Source organism: Maniola jurtina, chromosome 19, assembly GCF_905333055.1.
Source record: "Maniola jurtina chromosome 19, ilManJurt1.1, whole genome shotgun sequence".
Classification (NCBI taxonomy): Eukaryota; Metazoa; Arthropoda; class Insecta; order Lepidoptera; family Nymphalidae; genus Maniola; species Maniola jurtina.
The window spans coordinates 12,335,137-12,353,739 of record NC_060047.1 but is presented as its reverse complement, the minus strand read 5'-3'; the positions used below and the strand labels follow the sequence as shown (position 1 = coordinate 12,353,739).

The 18,603-nt window shown below is 38.5% G+C and overlaps 1 protein-coding gene and 1 long non-coding RNA gene across 3 annotated transcripts in view; one reads left to right on the top strand and one right to left on the bottom strand.

Moving 5' to 3' along the window:
* LOC123874960 (homeobox protein Nkx-2.4-like) overlaps positions 1 to 18,603 on the bottom strand; it is a 64,707-nt gene that overhangs the window by 25,586 nt on the left and 20,518 nt on the right. For both annotated transcript variants that reach the window (XM_045920558.1, XM_045920559.1), the window contains exon 3: positions 10,018 to 10,166. In XM_045920558.1, the coding sequence (XP_045776514.1) occupies positions 10,018 to 10,166 (149 nt within the window). The remainder of the gene's footprint in view (positions 1 to 10,017; positions 10,167 to 18,603) is intronic.
* On the top strand, positions 5,180 to 6,112 carry LOC123874971. Its single transcript, XR_006798046.1, has 2 exons — positions 5,180 to 5,609; positions 5,903 to 6,112. It is a non-coding gene; the product is annotated as an uncharacterized LOC123874971 (long non-coding RNA).

Sequence of the window (18,603 nt, the reverse complement as noted above, 5' to 3'; positions counted from 1 at the left end):
TCTTTTTTTAGCTGTAGTTCCGCTTTTGTTAAATCGTGGGTAATATATGTATTTTGTTTCATCTTCTTTTTATTTTTAAGGATTTGTATTTTTTTCTGCAAGGTGGTTGTAGCTAGTAGAATTGGTCTAGTTTTGCTTTCCTCGTTTACTTTTTTCCCCAATCTTTGTAGTCTGTCAATTTCCCCATATTCAAGTTGCACATCAATCTCTTTCATTGTTGAAGTTACTAGTGTAGTTAAGTCCTCATGAGTTTCCTCATTTGACTCTGGGAGCCCGTGGAGTATTATATTCTTCCTCTTGCTGTTTGTTTCGAGATTCTGTATCTTTGTACTTAATTTTTCGATTTCTCCCTTTAGCCTCTTATTTTCCTCTATTATCGGCAAGATTTTTTCATCTACCTTCTGTAAAACGGCTGCCGTGATATTTTCGGTTATAGTGTTTGTTTGTATATTCAACTGATCTGTCATTTTTGATAATAGCAGTGACATTTCGGGGGACAACTGGGTGGACATCTTACCGTGAAACGGAATACGATCATGTACGCGTATCCGAATGTGTCTTCCAGGTAGGTATTTATTCTGAGGTGTCTCCGACGATTTATGTTGGTAGCACTGTCTGAATTGTCAATCGTTCGTTTGATATTTAACCTTAGTGTTTTGAGGTTATAAATGAATCGTACGATCGAAGTGATTTCACTTTTTGTACTTATCTTTCGGTGTAATTTAGATTGTATTTCGACGATCCTTTGCACAAAGTTGATTTGGAACAACACTGTTATGCGGAGATGTTATTATTTCTTGCGAAAACTATTTAAAATTGTTAGAGCGTATCACAAAACGTCTGGCGTACACGACAACCGGAACCGGAAAATGAAAATGTCATCCAAATCACTGGGCACCCTGCCCAGTGATTTGGATGACATTTTCAATTTTGTAATCTTGAATAAGTAGGTACTTATTGTGATGGAAATAAATACGGCCTTAAAATGACAAAGAAAGGTAGGAAGAAAAACTTTTATTTTTGAAAGCTGTGCTATACATAACCAGTTATACTTACGAGTTAGGTTATCCCGGTGCCTCTAATGGGTACTTAAGCATTAAAGTCAAATACCTCAAGCAAAAGAAGCGCCGGACCAAACTGTGCCATTCGTGCGTGGCGCAACCCGAAAAAAGGTGCCAACCTAAGTACCTACATATTTATAACATTGCCTATTTATAAGGTAAAACACATCCTCAATTCAATTATAAAATAAAAATATCACAAAATATATTCACACAATAAATATATTACAGCGTTCATGAATGCACATAATTAAACATTCCGCGTTACCTGACGCGAGATTACGTTAACACAGCTATTTAATTTCGAGGGCCCTCCCCTGCCCTCCCCCGGGAGCCTAACCCCTCCCACTTCCGGAGGAGGCCCCGCCCCCGGGCCCCCGGTGAAAGATATGCTACGTTCGCTCCATGTAATTAATTCTATTCCCTGAAATACTGAAGGGGAGAATGTACACACGGATCTGGCAACACCTATTTTCATTGTTCCCAAAGAGGTATTGTTTTGTGCCTTTGGAAAATGCGTTATTGTTTCCAAGGTGTAGGCGGTAGGTTACCTACCCCTTTTACTTCCAAGTAGGTCTCTACCTACCTGTACATTATAGATTACTCTATCTACGAGGGTATTATAGCCATATTAATAGTTATAAATGCGAAAGTCTGTTTCTATCTGTTTGTTTGGTCATTATCTTTTCAAGGCCTAACCGCTTAACTGATTTTTTTGAAACGACGAAACTTTCGTAGTTTATAGAAAGAAGCTATCTACCTAGGTATAGAAACATAAATACCTAGATATTACCTTCTCCTCTAACGATTTAAGTACAGAATCTATCCACTAGATACTTAGATGGTAGACCTGACATTAATTAAGTACGGTGTACATCATGTTGGTATAGGTACCTATAGTACCTACTTAACCTGAATTTAAATAGAACTAAGCCCTAAGTTAGTTACCTAAGTATCTACTTATAACAAGCCTATAACCTGCTAGGTCTAGCTAGGTCTGTACTTAATTCATAACCTAAACTGTTGGCATCTCTTAGAAGGCGAAAATCATCATTTACAAAAGAAAATCTATCTCCAAACACTCAATAGATAATGAAAACCTTAACTTTTCCTTTCATAGATGCGAAAAGTCAAAGTAGGTAGTCTGTTTAACTAAGTACAAGTAGCTTTTGATGACCTGGCGGCGCAGTGGTGAGTGCTGTGGATTTATTAGGGAGGCCCCGGGTTAGATTCTCAGCAGAGGAAATTTTGAATTTTATAATTTTTCTAAATATTCTCTGGTCTGTTCTTTTGGCGGTGGTGGTGGGAGGCTGTGGCTGGTTACTACCCAACCGGCAAAGCCGTGCCGTAGCGTTGCGGTAGGTACGATGCAGTGTAGAAATTAAAGCAGTATGGGTTTAATAAAAACTGCCATACCCCTTCCAGGTTAGCCCGCTTACATCTTTGACGGCATCATCACTTACCACCAGATGAGATCGCAATCAAGAGCTAACTTATCTCTGAGTATACTTAGATTCAAAAGAACTTGTAAAAGTCTAATTGAATAAAAATATTTTGAATTTGAATTTGGAATAGAAATAAAAATGCCACTTAAGTACCTGCTACACGCTCTATACACCTACCTACCTAGTCTATCTTCGTCCCCGTCATACAAATCACTCACTCGACAATCTTAGGCATTAAAACGTTCAAAACTATACGAATATAAAAATAATAACCTATCCCGTCCGGGCCCTCGGCAATAAAAATCGCGTTAGTCGCGATCAAATCTCCCCTCGCCATAAAGCGGCCCATAAACCACACGACACGATTGTCTGCCGCTATACTTGCTATTGTTTCTCTTGTATAGTTTTTACCACCCCAAAAACCAGAACCCACTACCAGGGCCAGAGAAACCGCCGATGCATTGCCGGCTTTTCAGGAATTTGTTGGTCCACCCCTTGAATAACCCCATGTTGTATCTAGTACATTACGAACAGCTATTTCTTGCTTAGTAGTTCGGTGATTCTCAGATTTGGCGCAAATCACATATCAGGTCAAATAAAAAAATAATGAATGAAGTTACAGATGAGAATTGCATTACAAAAGAACTCTTGTATATTCAGCTACGGGTGCCCCAAAATTCAAAATTGTAACTACAAAGGTTACTTCAGAAATAATATTTTTGATATTAAAAACTCACCTCCTTCTGCGGGTAAAACAGGAGTCTCAGGAAAAATCGCTATGATTTTCAAAGAAGACGGTTTTAAACGAGCTCGAGTTTTTCACATATTAATATATACATCCTGAGAAGCAATTAAAATGCATTTTCACACGTACGAATCATTTAATTACGTCATAAAAAAATAACAAATGTTTGGCACAGAAAAAAAGTCATTACCTGCAACTGAGATGGCACCTCCAAAATATCCTTCTAGTATACATATTGCCTTCCGTTCTCCCCTGCCCCGTACTAAGCCATAATCAGTCTATCTAGGCATGTTGCGGAAAGTGGCCGTGTACTTGTAGAAAAAAAAATATTTACGCTTTTAGTGCCAAAACTGGTGTTTGGCACGACTTTTCACTCTTTACCTTCAACATCATTTTAGGACAAATAATTAGTTTTTCTTAATCATTTTATCTTCTTTCATGCACTAATAACAACATAAGTATGTAGTTTGATGTTCATATATATTGCATTTTAAAATACGACGTTAGACAATTAAAACTGCCAAAACCTCATTTACGCTCTATCATTACCGTAATTTTCCTTCCGTTTTTAAATTGAAGGTAATGATGTTGAATTGAAGGAGGTGGTCAATTTTTCAGGAAATAATGTTGTTCCAAAATTGTGTAATTTTCTTCATATCCTTTGACATTAAATCACGTGACAAAACATTAATCTTCAGTAATTCTTTAACTTATCAGTTGAATTAGTAGCCCATATTGTTCCAAGCAATTTAGAAATAACTATTCAAAATTATTGCACCTCGTGGTATTTCAATATTAAAAATAACCATCATATATCGATTTTAGAAACTACCATAGTGAAAAGAAATAGTCAAAAACGCGCAAAAAAAAATTAGCGCAGGCTAAAAACACAAAAAACAAACAAAAACGAAGAACTAAAGAAAGATCTAGAAAAATATGCGAAACGTAAAGAAGAATGATGGAGTCCTTTCATTCCTTCTTGGATATTAGGGCTGCAGCAGTTGTATTCTAGGTCTCCCTACCTTTGGTTGCTGCTTTGACATGGTTCCACGAGAATTCCACTCTTTTAAGGTCTGCTTCAATGGGCCTCCTCTAGGAGTTTGTTGTTCGACCAGGTCTCATTTGACCGCCAGGCTGCCAGGTAGGCACGTTTCAATAAATGCCGCTTGAGCAACGTTTTCTTCCTCTCTTCGCAAAATATGCCCGACCAATCACAATCGCCTCAAAGCTATTTCCTTATTAACTGGGAGTTGCTGGCATTTGTACCACAAGTCCTCATTTCTGATCGTGTTAGACCAGAAAATGCGGGGAATAACACTGAAACTCTTATTGTGGAAAACCTGAATTCTGTGGATTAGCGATATAGTTGTTTCCACGTTTCACACCTGTATAAGAAGACTGACTTTACAAGCGATTCAAACAGAGAGAGCTTTAGCTTTTATAATCCAGTTATTGACATCAGCCTTGGCACCGCCGCTAGGAGAAATGATGCTACCGAGGTTATAGAACTCCTCCACCTGTTTAATTGGTTTGTCTTCTAAATAAAATGGTTCTGAAGCAGTAGAACTTATCCTCATCTTCACTGTTTTCTTTGTGGTAATCGGCAGACTAGTTAAGGAACTTTGTCTTGTAGGTATTTTGATTTAGACTTAATGTATTCGAGTCAATCTGATATGAGAACAAGGTCATCCGCATAGTCAAGGTCTTCAAGTTGCCTACTGCTCCATGATATCCCTTTCGGACTATTGGTGACACGACGCATAACTTCGTCGATAAGCAAGATAAATAACAGTGGTGAGGAAGACATCCTTACTTAACTCTACGGATTATTTTGAGACTAAAGAAGAATAGAAAATCAAAACTCTTTGTTGACTCCAAGACAACAAAGAGTACAGAGAAAAAAAATACGTGAAAATTAAAAAAAACATATAAAAAAAATAAAAAGAAGTAAGCCGATTGAGAAAATACTGTTTAAGATAACAAGGGATTTAGAAGAAAATCATCTACAGAATAATAATGTGCTCCTTGTGAACATACTACTCCTATAGTAATAAAAGATGTTATTTATTTGTCAAAACCTCTACAATTGACGTCAAGGGCTAGCTTTGTGTAATATACATTGTCGATGGTGTATGTCAATAATTATTAGGCTTTTGTTTCGACGGTTTGACGTGTTTTCGAATAAAATGGCGTATCGAAATGACCATGGTTATTAACTTCTTGTAGTACATTTCAGTGGCGACGAGGATGGGATTATATAAAAAACCTTTACAAGAAACTCTATCAGTTGAAACAAATAAAACGGAAGAAGTTTCCAGGAAAGCCAGGAATTCACCAAAAGTAAAAATACTTTCTGATGTACGTTTCCATTGGACTAATACTCCTTTCTTTATTAATGGCAGATTACCTCTTAAAGATAGTACGCGTACGACTGATACTGGTCATGTCTGAGAACATGCCCCAGATAACCGACCTTTCTGCATTTGATCGCCAAAATTAGGTCTCTATCTTTACTGATGCATCTTTGTCATTTTTATTTTTTGAACCTAACTTACTCGCAGTAATTTTCAGTAGCAGTTGCTTATTGCGCAGTACTTTTTTCGTTTTCATGAATAATTCACGGGCAATTTCAATTCAGGTCTTTATTTCAGAATCTGGATCCCATTCTTCATTTACCCATGTACCAAGATATTTGTGCATTGAAACTCTTTCGAGTGTTGTACATGTGAGAGTTCTTATTGAGGTTTGTTGCGGTTTTCTTGATACTGTACATAAACTTAGTCTTTGAGAGATTCATGCTTAGACCCGACTTTCTGCTACATTTATAAACGCTATCTATTATTTTCTAAAGATCTTGGGAACTAGAAGCCAAAAAAACAGTATCATCAGCGTATCTAATATTATTTATATTTATTTGTTTACCTTGACATCCCATTCCTTATTTTCCAATGCTTCTGAGATGATAGCGTCTCAGTATGAGTTGAACAGAAGCAGAGATAAGATGTGTCCTTGTCATACCATATGGCCTACCGCTACTTCGTCTGTTTCCTCAACTTCAACTATTACTGTCCCAGTCTGCCACCAGTAAGGGTTCTTAATGATCTTTATTTCCTTGCCAACGAGTTCAACATACTGCAAACGACGAATAAGTACCACTTGATGTACACGGTCAAAGGCTTTCTCATAATCAATGAAGGAAATTCATACATCAGTTTGCATGTCTCTATATTTTTGGACTAGTACGTTTATAGCAAATAATGCTTCTCAGGTTCCAACACCAAATCTAAATCCAAACTGACTCTCATTGAAGTAGTTGTCACATTTATTTCTAATCCCTTAAGAGCTGATAAGTAGAAACATCTTTGGAACATGACTCATGAGGCTGATAGTGCGGTATTCATTGCATGTCTTAACATTCCCAAGATGTTGCAATGATTCCCTTGACATGTGTCTGCGAACATATTATTTTCTATAAATCGTTTTACAAATTCTTTTTGACTTCAGGGTCCACAAAAGGGTGGGTTTAACTTTATCATCAACTAAAATGTTTATATACGACACCCATCGCAGGTCTACCATTTCTATGCAAATTAAAATAATCATGTTTTCGCTCATACTGTTCTATCACCAAACATTTGTTTTCGTGATAATATGCTCTCGCAGCATGATTATTTTATACATTTCAAGTAAAATTTATAGGTGATGATATGTCTGGAATAATATTTTTGTTAAAGTTTGCAATATTTCCGTTATTAATTCTGTTTACTTGATTAATAAGATGAAGAAACACGTTATTTTTTGAAAATGAAATATTGCTTCATTACCATCAGATAAACATCAACGCCTTCTCCACCAAAATCATTACCAGCACACTAGAAATCATTACCTTCAGTAACTGAAAATTTCAAATGCATATATCTCTGAAATTCATGGGTGCAATTTGATATAACTCGGTCATTCTTTTTGATTTCACCTATATTTTAGTTTAGTTCAGCAATTTTCACAATTTAAAAAATTCTCTTATTTTCTCCGATTTGCGCCAAATCAGAGAAGTACCCAGTTATAATAATATATCCAGGCCTTCTAACCACTGTGCAATTATAAGTACCAGTTTGTGTAACGTAGCTATATCCTGAATGGGACGCATTTAGTTAAACTCGAATGGCAGGTAAGGCAAGGTCCCCCTATCGAATTTATTTGTAAAATGATCGTCAAATAAAACTCCCCTGAGGGCTCGCAATACACGGAGCGCGGGGTGAAATGAACAAAACTCCAAATGTGGAGACGTGATGAGAATATATTAATAATAATAAATACTGATTCGACTACCTAGATAAGTATTGCACTAAGAGCCAGCGCGTGCTCGATACTTTATAAAAGACTAGCGACCCGCCCCGGCTTCGCACGGGTGGACACTACCACGAAAAATCCTATCTATTTTCCGGGATAAAATATAGCCTATACGGATTCGGAAGAATCCCTCTAAGTAATGGTAAAAGAAATTTTGAAATCGGTCCAGTAGTTTTTGAGCCTATTCAATACAAACATATAAAAATACAAAAATACAAAGGTTTCCTCTTTATAATATTAGTATAGACTAGCTGATGCCCGCAGCTTCGCCCGCGTGGTTTGGTCAGATCCCCTGCAGCATCAGGATTGAGGAGTTGGACTCCAAATTTTCTATGAAACAATGTCGCAAAGTTCCTCTATCGATTAAAAAAGAAATGACGCAAATCGGTTCAGAAATCTCGGAGATTTCAGTGTACATAGGTAGAAAAACACAACTCCCTTTTTGAAAGTCGGTTAAAAAAGTAGCCTATGTTACTCCCTGGTCAATTCTCTACTTGTCTGTGAAAATCCCGTCAAAATCGGTTCAGCCGTTCCCAAGATTAGCCTTTTCAAACAGACAGACAGACAGACAGACAGACAGACAAAAATTTAAAAAACGTGTGATTCACTTATAGTATCGTTCAAATAACCAGACCTTAATATGCGGTAGTTATTTCGAAATTACAGACAGACACTCCAATTTTATTTATTAGTATAAGTAGATTAAATTTTCTCTGCGTATTGTCCCCAACACAGGGAGGAACGTTCAGCGACTGTGAAGTTTGGATCATGGTGGCTTTGGGAGATAATTTACACTTAGTAAAATCATACATCAAAGAAGTCTAACTTTTTCATATTTTTTTCGCAATAGTATTAGATATCACGTCATACATTGCCAGACACTTAGTATCGTGGCGACTCCCTGCCAAATGCCCCTAAACTTTTAAACATTATGATTGTGTGATTTTTTTACACCTTTATTAAGTACTTGTTTCTTGTTGGTTCTTCTCGGTAGGAACGGCATTCCGAACCAGTGGTAGAATATTATGACGATTCAAAAGCATTTGTAAAAGTTTAATTGAATAAAAATATTTTGAATTTTGTTATCTCACAAAACCACCAAAGTCCAACCTTCATAGTCGCTGATAGTTCCTCCCTGTGTTGGGGGCAATACAAAAAGACACTTTCAGCTTTTATAAAATAACGAAGGTCTGGCACACGCTGGCTCTCACTCTATACATATAACTGGTTATGATAATCTTGTATTATGAGTTATGACAATGGTACATCATATTGACGAACGTGGGGTTTCGACAATATGTATACCTTATACGATATGGTTGTACCTAGCTGGTATCTGGTAACCTAGTAGTCCAGAAGATGGGCACACAGAATCTATTATAACTTATAGACAGGACTCCTAGTGGAGTTCCATTAGTACTTAGGTATACTTATATGCGACTAGCTGATGCCCGCGACTTCGTTCGCGTGGATGAAGGTTTTTTAAAAATCCCGTGGGAACTCTTTGATTTTCCGGGATAAAAAATAGCCTATACGGATTCGGAAGAATCCCTCTAAGTAATGGTAAAAGAAATTTTGAAATCGGTCCAGTAGTTTTTGAGCCTATTCAATAAAAACATACAAAAATACAAAGGTTTCCTCTTTATAATATTAGTATAGAAATATGCAGACCGCTTTTGATATATGTTGTAATTTACTCATCTGTGGTTGTACCTATCTATCTAGTCGTAGTAAGTAATCCCAGACTTCGATTTGATAGATGTTGCCAAGTAGTACGAATTGTGGTGCTCCGATCCCCTCCGTGCCACTGTCCCAAAGATTTCCAAAGATAACCTTGTTCTGATGCTCTTAAAGTATGTTATGTAAGTATGTAAATACCTACGCCGCCCGACGTCGACGTCATTAGCCTGAACAGCTATTATAATGTATTTTTTTTTAATTTACAGAATAGCGCTTGGCTGCCATCAGACCTGCTAGCAAGTGGTGACGCAGGCTAAGATGGAGCGCGCTTGCCTAGAAGTTGCCTATTCACTCTTGACTTGAAGGTCTTAAGCCGGAAGGAAATCTCACCTGCGCTTGCGTGAACAGCACTCTCCGTTTCCTTCTCTGCGCGAGCGGGAACTGCATGGGCTTGGCGTCGGGACCAGCGCACGCCGCCAGCCCGCCCATCTGGTTGACGTGCCCCATGCCATCCGACGATGACGTCATTAGCCTAAACATTAGTTACAGAGAGAGAGTCTCACCTGCGCTTGCGTGAACAGCACTCTCCGTTTCCTTCTCTGCGCGAGCGGGAACTGCATGGGCTTGGCGTCGGGACCAGCGCACGCCGCCAGCCCGCCCATCTGGTTGACGTGCCCCATGCCATCCGACGATGACGTCATTAGCCTAAACATTAGTTACAGAGAGAGAGTCTCACCTGCGCTTGCGTGAACAGCACTCTCCGTTTCCTTCTCTGCGCGAGCGGGAACTGCATGGGCTTGGCGTCGGGGCCAGCACACGCCGCCAGTCCGCCCATCTGGTTGACGTGCCCCATGCCACCCGACGTCGACGTCATTAGCCTGGAAACTGAAAGGACTTTTATATTTTATTCTCAAAAATTGCATATCTACAAAATCATACTTAGTCTTTCCTAGTTCTTTTAGGTACATCATACATCTAGCTTTATCTATTCTAGCACGCTCGCCATAATGTTATACTACTATTGATATATTGTGTTTTGTAAGTTCCTTTCCTGTTATGTGAAAATATTTGCGCTTGCTGCGCTCGCGTTAATGTTCACCTATTAAATCCTCAATGAATAAAGATTTAAGCACTTGTTTTCAATGCATGGAGTACAAAATAATATGTATGTAATTATTTATCAATAATTATATCTATTTTTCCTTAAAAATAAGTAGCGTCTCGCTGAAATGCGTAAGTGGCGCACTATGATACGACGATGTTATCGCACACTGTGATACGAGTAAAAACCCTGACATCAGAAGATCTAAAGCGCCAGGCAGCTTCTATATTTTGCGAGCATATTTTGCAAATAGGAAAAAACGTTTTATACAAAAGAAAGGTAAGTAATACCAATATGAACGTCATTTTAGCAAGCAGATGAAGCACCCAGTGATACTCAGTTCCCTTTTAAATATTTAAAAACATTATTTTGCCCGTAATTCTGTCATTTGTGTAATGCAGTGAATCACATTTAACTCTACCTACAATACCATTTTCCCCTGGCTTAATGTTTTAATTACATTGTCACTACCCAACATCCTATTATCATTAAAAAAAAATTAATATCACCGACAAAAATTAATCTTTCCTCGCTTACAACATTAGTCTTGCATTCCAGTGTTCATGCGAGGCTATGTAAAGCGAGCTGATGGGAAAATATCGAACATCTGCGTTGCGTTGGGGGTAGAGATGCTATTTATGGTTTTCTATGTTTTACTTTATATGTTGCACTGAAGCAGCAAGTAAAAAAATAAATAATCTGAAAGCGTTCATGTTTGTTTACAGAGAATGGGAAAAGTCTTAAGAGACTCTGGTGTGAAAGGAGAAAGTTTGTTGAAATAGTCTTCATCGAAAATATTTCTTGGTTCGCGGTAACTAAGTCCTTTGGGCCAGTACTCAGTAATGCGCCACTTGCGCATTTTAGCGAGAAGCTACTAGTTAAATTTTTAGGGTTCCGTATCTGAAGGATGCCAAGGGGACCCTATTAGGTACTAAGACTCCGCTGTGCGTCGGTCCGTCTCTCTGTTAGTAGGCTGCATCTCGTGAACCGTAGTAGGTAGAGACTTGAAAGTTTCACCGAATATGTATTTCTATTGCCGCTATAAAAACAAATAATAAAAATTTCACAATAACAATCACGAAAATTTAAAAATAATAATAATTATAACTAAGTGTTATTTCTTGTAGAATGGTACGGAACCCTTCGTGTGCGAACTTGACGAGCTCTAATGAATTTTTAAATTAGTAAAGGAAAACTAGATTATAGCTTTAGATCGCTTAGTATTGCACCGCGGCTTTTGTGGAACCGCGCTTTACTTTACCGCCATTCTCGCTAATGACACTACACGGCGCGAATTTTTTATTTTAGTTACTCTCGTAGATTAAAAAATGTGGTTTGTTTAGTTTATGCGTACAGTGCTGTATATACATACATATATCTACATTATACACTGCCTAGCGAACAAAGGTCTAGGTATCTAAGTACTTAGGTATTAGGTATTATAAAGCTTTCAGGGGTTTTTTCAGCGACACTTTGATAGATAGAGATCTTATGTGATGACGCGAACTGTCGACTTATTATGTAGATAGGCACCTATACCTATCTACTAATGATGCCCGCATGGATTTTAAAGATCTCGGGAAAATTCATTCATATTCCGGGATAAAAAGTAGTCTTTGTAGGTAGGAGGTTATCAACCAATTTTTAAGCAACGCATAATAGATACAAATTGAGAAATGTGCTTTTTTAACCGACTTCGAAAAAGGAGGAGGTTCTCAATTCGTCGGAATCTTTTTTTATTATTTCATGCCTCTATGCCCTGCACATCAATTCATTGCCTACTAGATAGTTACTTAAATAAATAAAAATATTTTATTCAATTAAACTTTTACAAGTATTTTTGAATCGTCAAAAGCACCACTGGTTCGGAATGCCTTTCCTACCGAGAACAACCAGCAAGAAACTCGGCGGTTCCTCTTTTTAAAGATTTGATATACAGTAACTATGCCATGTATAAAAGTAATTTCAGTCCCGCGCATTGCTGGAAGCAGAACGAGCTGCAGGTCAAATCTTAGGTAAGTAGGCTACCTATCTATATTATGAAAATTTGAACTTGTACCGACGCACAGGCACCTATAATGTCTATTAGTGGATACTTATATTATTATACGATATACATAGTAGGTAAGTACGTAGGTGGATACTGCATACGGAACTTGGAACGGAGACAGATTTGCACTAACTGCACTTAACAGAAGATAATATTATGTGTGCACACAATCTGTTTGGCGTGCACAAACACATCGACCAGATCTGCAATATTTTATTGTAGCGTACCTACATGCTTGCTACGCAGCAATATTCCTACACAGATTAGAGAAAAACATAGACAGAGTCTTCGCGAACAAACAATTTTTGATAGATTTTTGAAACACACAACAAATTAGTAACAAGTAGAAAGAAAGAAAATTAGTTTATTCAACTTATGTGCATCAACAAGTATAGACAATCTTAGGTTAGTAATGGGTTAGTAGTAGATAAGTACTTAATAATGACTAATTCTTGCACCCACATGGCACAAGATGAAAAGGCCCCCGCTCAGCATTAATGCTGCAGGTTTTAAAACAAAACCTGAGCGCTGGTATTCTGCCGGGACCAGGAGTGACGCGCAGGAGTTCAAAAATTAAGAGTAGGTAGCGACAAAACAGTAAAGAGAACAAAAACACAAGGCCTAATGCATTGAAAATGATAACCACTTCAAAACATTTGATAGGTGCAATACCTAACTACATCTTATAGATTTTTGGTTCTGCCTTTAAATTATATCTATTAAATTCGAGGCTGCGTGAAAGCAACTGGCTGAGTTTCCCATAAGATAGTATAAATAATAACTTTCAAGGCAACGATTGAAAAAGAGCAACTGTTAAGTTTCTTGCCGGTTCTTCTCAATTTCAAATCACAGACGTAGCATAAGAGACGCTAGTTGTCCAACATGAAATCACTACCCATATTATATGAATGCGAAAGTGTGTTTGTTTTCTGGTTTGTCATTCAATCACGACGCAACGGACTCACGCGCGGACGGACGGATCGACGTGATTTTTTGCACTAATATAGTTAAAAACCTAGACAGCGACATAAGCTACTATTTATCCCGGAAAATCAAATAGTTCTTACTAGACTTATTACAGATTTTGATATTTTTGCTAGGCACCTTCTACCAACAGGTTTCATATTTTGCGCGGCCCGTTCCCTTTCTACAAGTAGTAGGGAAAATTCTCTAGTCTGCGTATTCCACACATTATGCTCCATCGAATTCAGCGCCCATATTGACACAACACTCCAGAGTCGAGAAAGGGTCTTCAATAAAATATTACTCCCCATTCTGTCTTACATCGCCATTGTGCGACCTCCGCTCTGTTTTGGCTGCATTATACACGATATCGTTGCTTTGCATCGAAAAAAAAATGTCTGATCGAATCTATAGATTTACCAACTACAAGCTAACTACCAACTCTGACATTAGGTCGGCTACAGCGAAGTTATCCGTACTAATATTATAAATGCGAAAGTGTGTCTATCTGTCTGTCTGTTTATCTGTCTGTCTGTCTGCTACGTTTTCCCGGCCCAACAATGTAACCGATTCTGACGTTTGGTACAGGGTCAGCTTAGGTATAACCCGGGGAGGGACACAGGCTACTACAGGGACTAGGCTTTATCCCGGAAAATCAAAGAGTTCCCGCGGGATTCCTAAAGACCCATCCACTTAACCGATTTGTATGAAATTCGATATCGAAGTAGCTTGCGTCCCTGTAATCGAAATAGGCAAATTTTTATCCCGGAAAATCAAACAGTTCCCACGGTATCTATAAAAATCTATATCCACGCGGACGAAGTCGCGGGTATCCTCTAGTTAAATAAATAAATAAGTATCCTTTATTCAGCCTAAAGTTAAATCAAAAAAAGTTAAACAGACAAAACAATATGATACCTACTTAATTAGGTACAAAGTTTGTACCTACAAACAGATAAGGTGGGTGAGGATATTCGCGCATCGTTATGTAAGTAATAGAAATAAACGTTTTGCATTCTTAACAAATATATTTACCTTCTTCATATAATTTTAGTAAAAATCGCAAGTGCTTCGTATAGACAAATTACTCTAACATTGATTCTTCTTTCTTTTTCTTTCTAACTTCTTTTTTATCGAGAAGAACCAGCACGAAACTCGGCGAATTTCTCACAATGCTTTTCTTCACTGTTAAAGCACGTGATTGCCTAATCTAATTGATCAAAATGCAGGCATACCTCTAAAAAGTTAAAGGAAGTCTGGGATCTTAATAACTAGGCTATCACTATGACTTAGGATGGTGTTATTTAAACTCTGTTTAACTGCTAAACAGTGATTAAATTGGGCTAGACAGCAATGTAGGCAACCGACTGGTTGGTACATCTATAGATGCTTTATATCCCGTCGAAACTCCTGTGGGATGTCAATGCACCGCCGGACATTTTGTTATCGGCTCTGAGATCTCATTGATGGAGATTTAATTGATCTGTTGCGTTGTTTAGGGAAATTGAACTGAACGTTCTTCCTATTCACAATTTCACAAAGGTTTTGAAAGCGTTTAATGACACCGTATGTGTTTACAAAATAAATTTAGGTACGTAAGTAGGTGCGTATTAATAGGGAATATGCGGAAGCCCCAAAAAATAGGTATTTAAAAAAAAACCGGCTAAGTGCGAATCAGACTCGCGCACCGAGGGTTTCGTACTCGGGTATTTTCTTTTCAACATTTTGCACGATAAATCAAAAACTACCTATAATGCATGAAAATAAATAAAAATCTGTTTTAGAATGTACGGGTAAATAAATTCCTTTCATATGATACCCCACTTGGTAAAGTTATCTGACTTGAACGTTGAAAATACTAATTTTATTTTTTCATGAATAGGTACATTTTAATTTTTTTTTGTCTTAAACTTAAAGTGGCAGCCTAATGAAGCCGTATTTTTCTTTGATTTTACGTCACCATTTAACCTAATATTTGACAAAACGTCGATTCAGGATCAAATCGAGAGTTCCCTCACTCTAGTTCACTCTGACGTTGGCGAAACGCATCTATCTAGTTTAGTGTAACATAATTATCACATCTCATGTGTCGACACCATCACCCGGTATCCCGGGCCCATGTTTTGACAGCAAATAGTTCCCTAATCGAAATAAAGGTCGGACCCTAAGGGGCTGGCGTTCCCCATTCGATATTCCGAATTCATTCGTATAACTAGGTTAGTTTTATCTTTTATCAAAACTTTATGTCATCTATTCAAACGAATTCTTTAAAAATACCTAGATAGGTATTTTTAACCCGCGACCCAAAAAGAGGTGTGTTATAAGTTTGACGTGTGTATCTGTCTGTGGCATCGTAGCTCCTAAACTAATGAATCAATTTTAATTTCGTTTTTTTTTTGTTTGAAAGGTGGCTTATCGAGAGTGTTTTTAGCTATAATTCAAGGAAATCGGTTCAGCCGTTTGAAAGTTATCAGCTCTTTTCTAGTTACTGTAACCTTCACTTGTCGGGGGTGTTATAAATTTTTAATTTACACTTGTTATAATTCAGGCACTAGGTATACGGGGCGGGTTAATGAAATACCTAACAACTTAGGTAGGCCAACTTTATAAACTTTGGCTGCCTTCACACATCTTTGCGAACATTACGAGTAAGTATAATGGGAAACTCCCAGGCAATATTATGACGTATGTATTAGACTGTATGATAAGAAATGATTTTTGAAAATTTATCACCTAAGGGGATAAAATAGGGGTTCGAAATTTGTTTAGTCCACATAGACGAAGTCACCGGCTAGCCTTATCTCTACCTACTGTACCTACTTATAAATCATGCCCGCGTGGAATGGTACCAATGACTGACTGACTTGGGGTGTTGAATTTCCTCGCTTGACAGGCAGAAATTATATTTAGGGTTTGGAACATTCCATAGACATAGACAGTAAACTAATAAAATTCATCCAAGCAGTAGGTAGACACATTACAAAATCATAGCGACGAACGCGCGACGAAAAATCAAATTTTTTGTACTCTTGCAAAGTATGGATCCAATGTTTTAGTCATCAATCGATCGCATTTAAAATTCCAGTAGCCTGTTACGGTGCTAATTATCGGTCAGCCGTCAGCTGCAGCCGGCTGGACCCTGACCCTCGGCGGGCAATTTCACGCCAATTGAGCGGTCATCAAACGCACTCCCGGGGCTAGGGGCGCCTCACGCTCACGCCTGTATGCTTATTGTTAACGCTTTTTATTATAGTGAAAAACTATAGTGAAGTTGATAGTGCGTGCATGTACCTACTATTTGCGTTCGTAATGTAGATCGTGCCTTAATTACTTACCTGTGGTTAACAATTGTCAAAATGTCTACTAAAATGTAAATTTGTATTAAAAATGTAGGTAACTGTCACTTGAAAAACCGTTGGAATACACACACTCCGCTGAAGATGAAAAGATAGTTTTATTTGTTCCTTCCGGCGTTCCTAAAAATAGAAGATCTGCCCATCGGATCTTCGGTGTTAGCTACAATAGCTAACATAGTGGCGACCGTGACAGGACGCCCGAAGAAGGAAAAGCCATCCAGCGTGAGAGCGTTGTCGCCAGCCGGGACGCCAATCGTCTCGCAGCATCAGGCACAGCGCAAGTCAACGTCGTTGTAGCCCGCCGGGACGCCAATCGTACCGCAGCATTAGGCGCAACGCAAGTCACCATCGTTGAAGCCAGCCGGCACGCCAATCGTACCGCAGCATCAGGCGCAACGAGAAGACGTCTGAAGCCGTCGCCGGGACGCAAATCGGACCCGCAGCATTGGGCTCAGGCAGAGGGAGCACTTTTCTACGCCAGCAACAGCGAGGCCGTACCAAATAATTCAGATAAGTGTCCTATCCCACATACAAACACAATTCATTCATCCAAACATCCATAAATCCATTCTACAAACACCTAATTCATACATCCATCGCTCCATAACCATCCATATATCACTATGTTAGCTATTGTAGCCAACACCGAAGAGCTGCCCATCAGCTCTTCGGTGTTGGCTACAATAGCTAACACTTATAATCTCTGAGATTTTTTTTATTGGGATACAAGTTAGCCCTTGGCTGCAATCTCACCTGGTGATAAGTGACGATGCAGTCTAAGATGGAAGCGGGCTAACATGGAAGGCTATGGCAGTTGGGTTGCGTACCCAAAGGGTAAAAATGGAGCCGTATTAATGTCACTCTGCGGTCTGTCTGTCTTTTTTATCTTTAAAAAATAAGGAAAACGGGGGCCATCAAAATTTACAGTTTTAAGCTATTTTTGTGACGGGGGCTATCTCAAAAACTAGAAACTAAACAATATGCGGTATATTATGTACCATATTTATTATGTAATTTTTATGTACGGAACCCTAAATGAACGAGGCCAGACTCATGCTTGACCGGTTTTTTGGTAGTTTGCCGGTGATTGCAGTAAGTAGGACATATTTTCATATTCCCCGCGAACTTAGCTAGGAGCATGCATACGAATTAGTCCAAAGGGTGCAGAGATTTGAATCATCAACGACCTGTCGAATTTCAGAGTGTTTCCAGTTGAGCTATTGAGGAGTCATTTGCAATTACAAGACCCCCATGACCGACTAGGTATGTAATGGGTATGTACGGTCAGCCTCAGAATTCGAGTAGCAATTCCGCGGAACTATTGCATCAAAAACCTGTCACACTTTCACTTATGACCTTTTTCTATACACACGCCACACACAAACGCCCTATATAACCGTGCCACTCGAATTCATTAATAAGATGCTACACGACTTACGGCCTTTGACTGTACAAGACCCCCATGACCGACTAGGTAATGGGTATGTAGTATGTACCTATGCTCCACGGGCTGGGGCCTGCGGTACAAGATCACGACCGAAGTGAGCTAATATTGACACGCATCTAATGGATTCGCGACAGCCACCACGATAATTTCCCTGCATTTAGACGACCAGGTCAGTTTCAAAGAGCTATGAACGAGTTTTAAGCTCAATTTTCACTATGGGATATAAATTATATTAAAGTCCGGTCAAAATAGACATTCAAGGATACAATAATTCGCATAGAGCAATAAAGTCATTGGCATAGAGCTAAAAATTGGTACGAATGTTAGGAACACCAATATAAATTAATTGTCAAAAGTCCCCATCGATCCCACGTTTTCCAAAAATAAATATTCAAGCTCCAAAG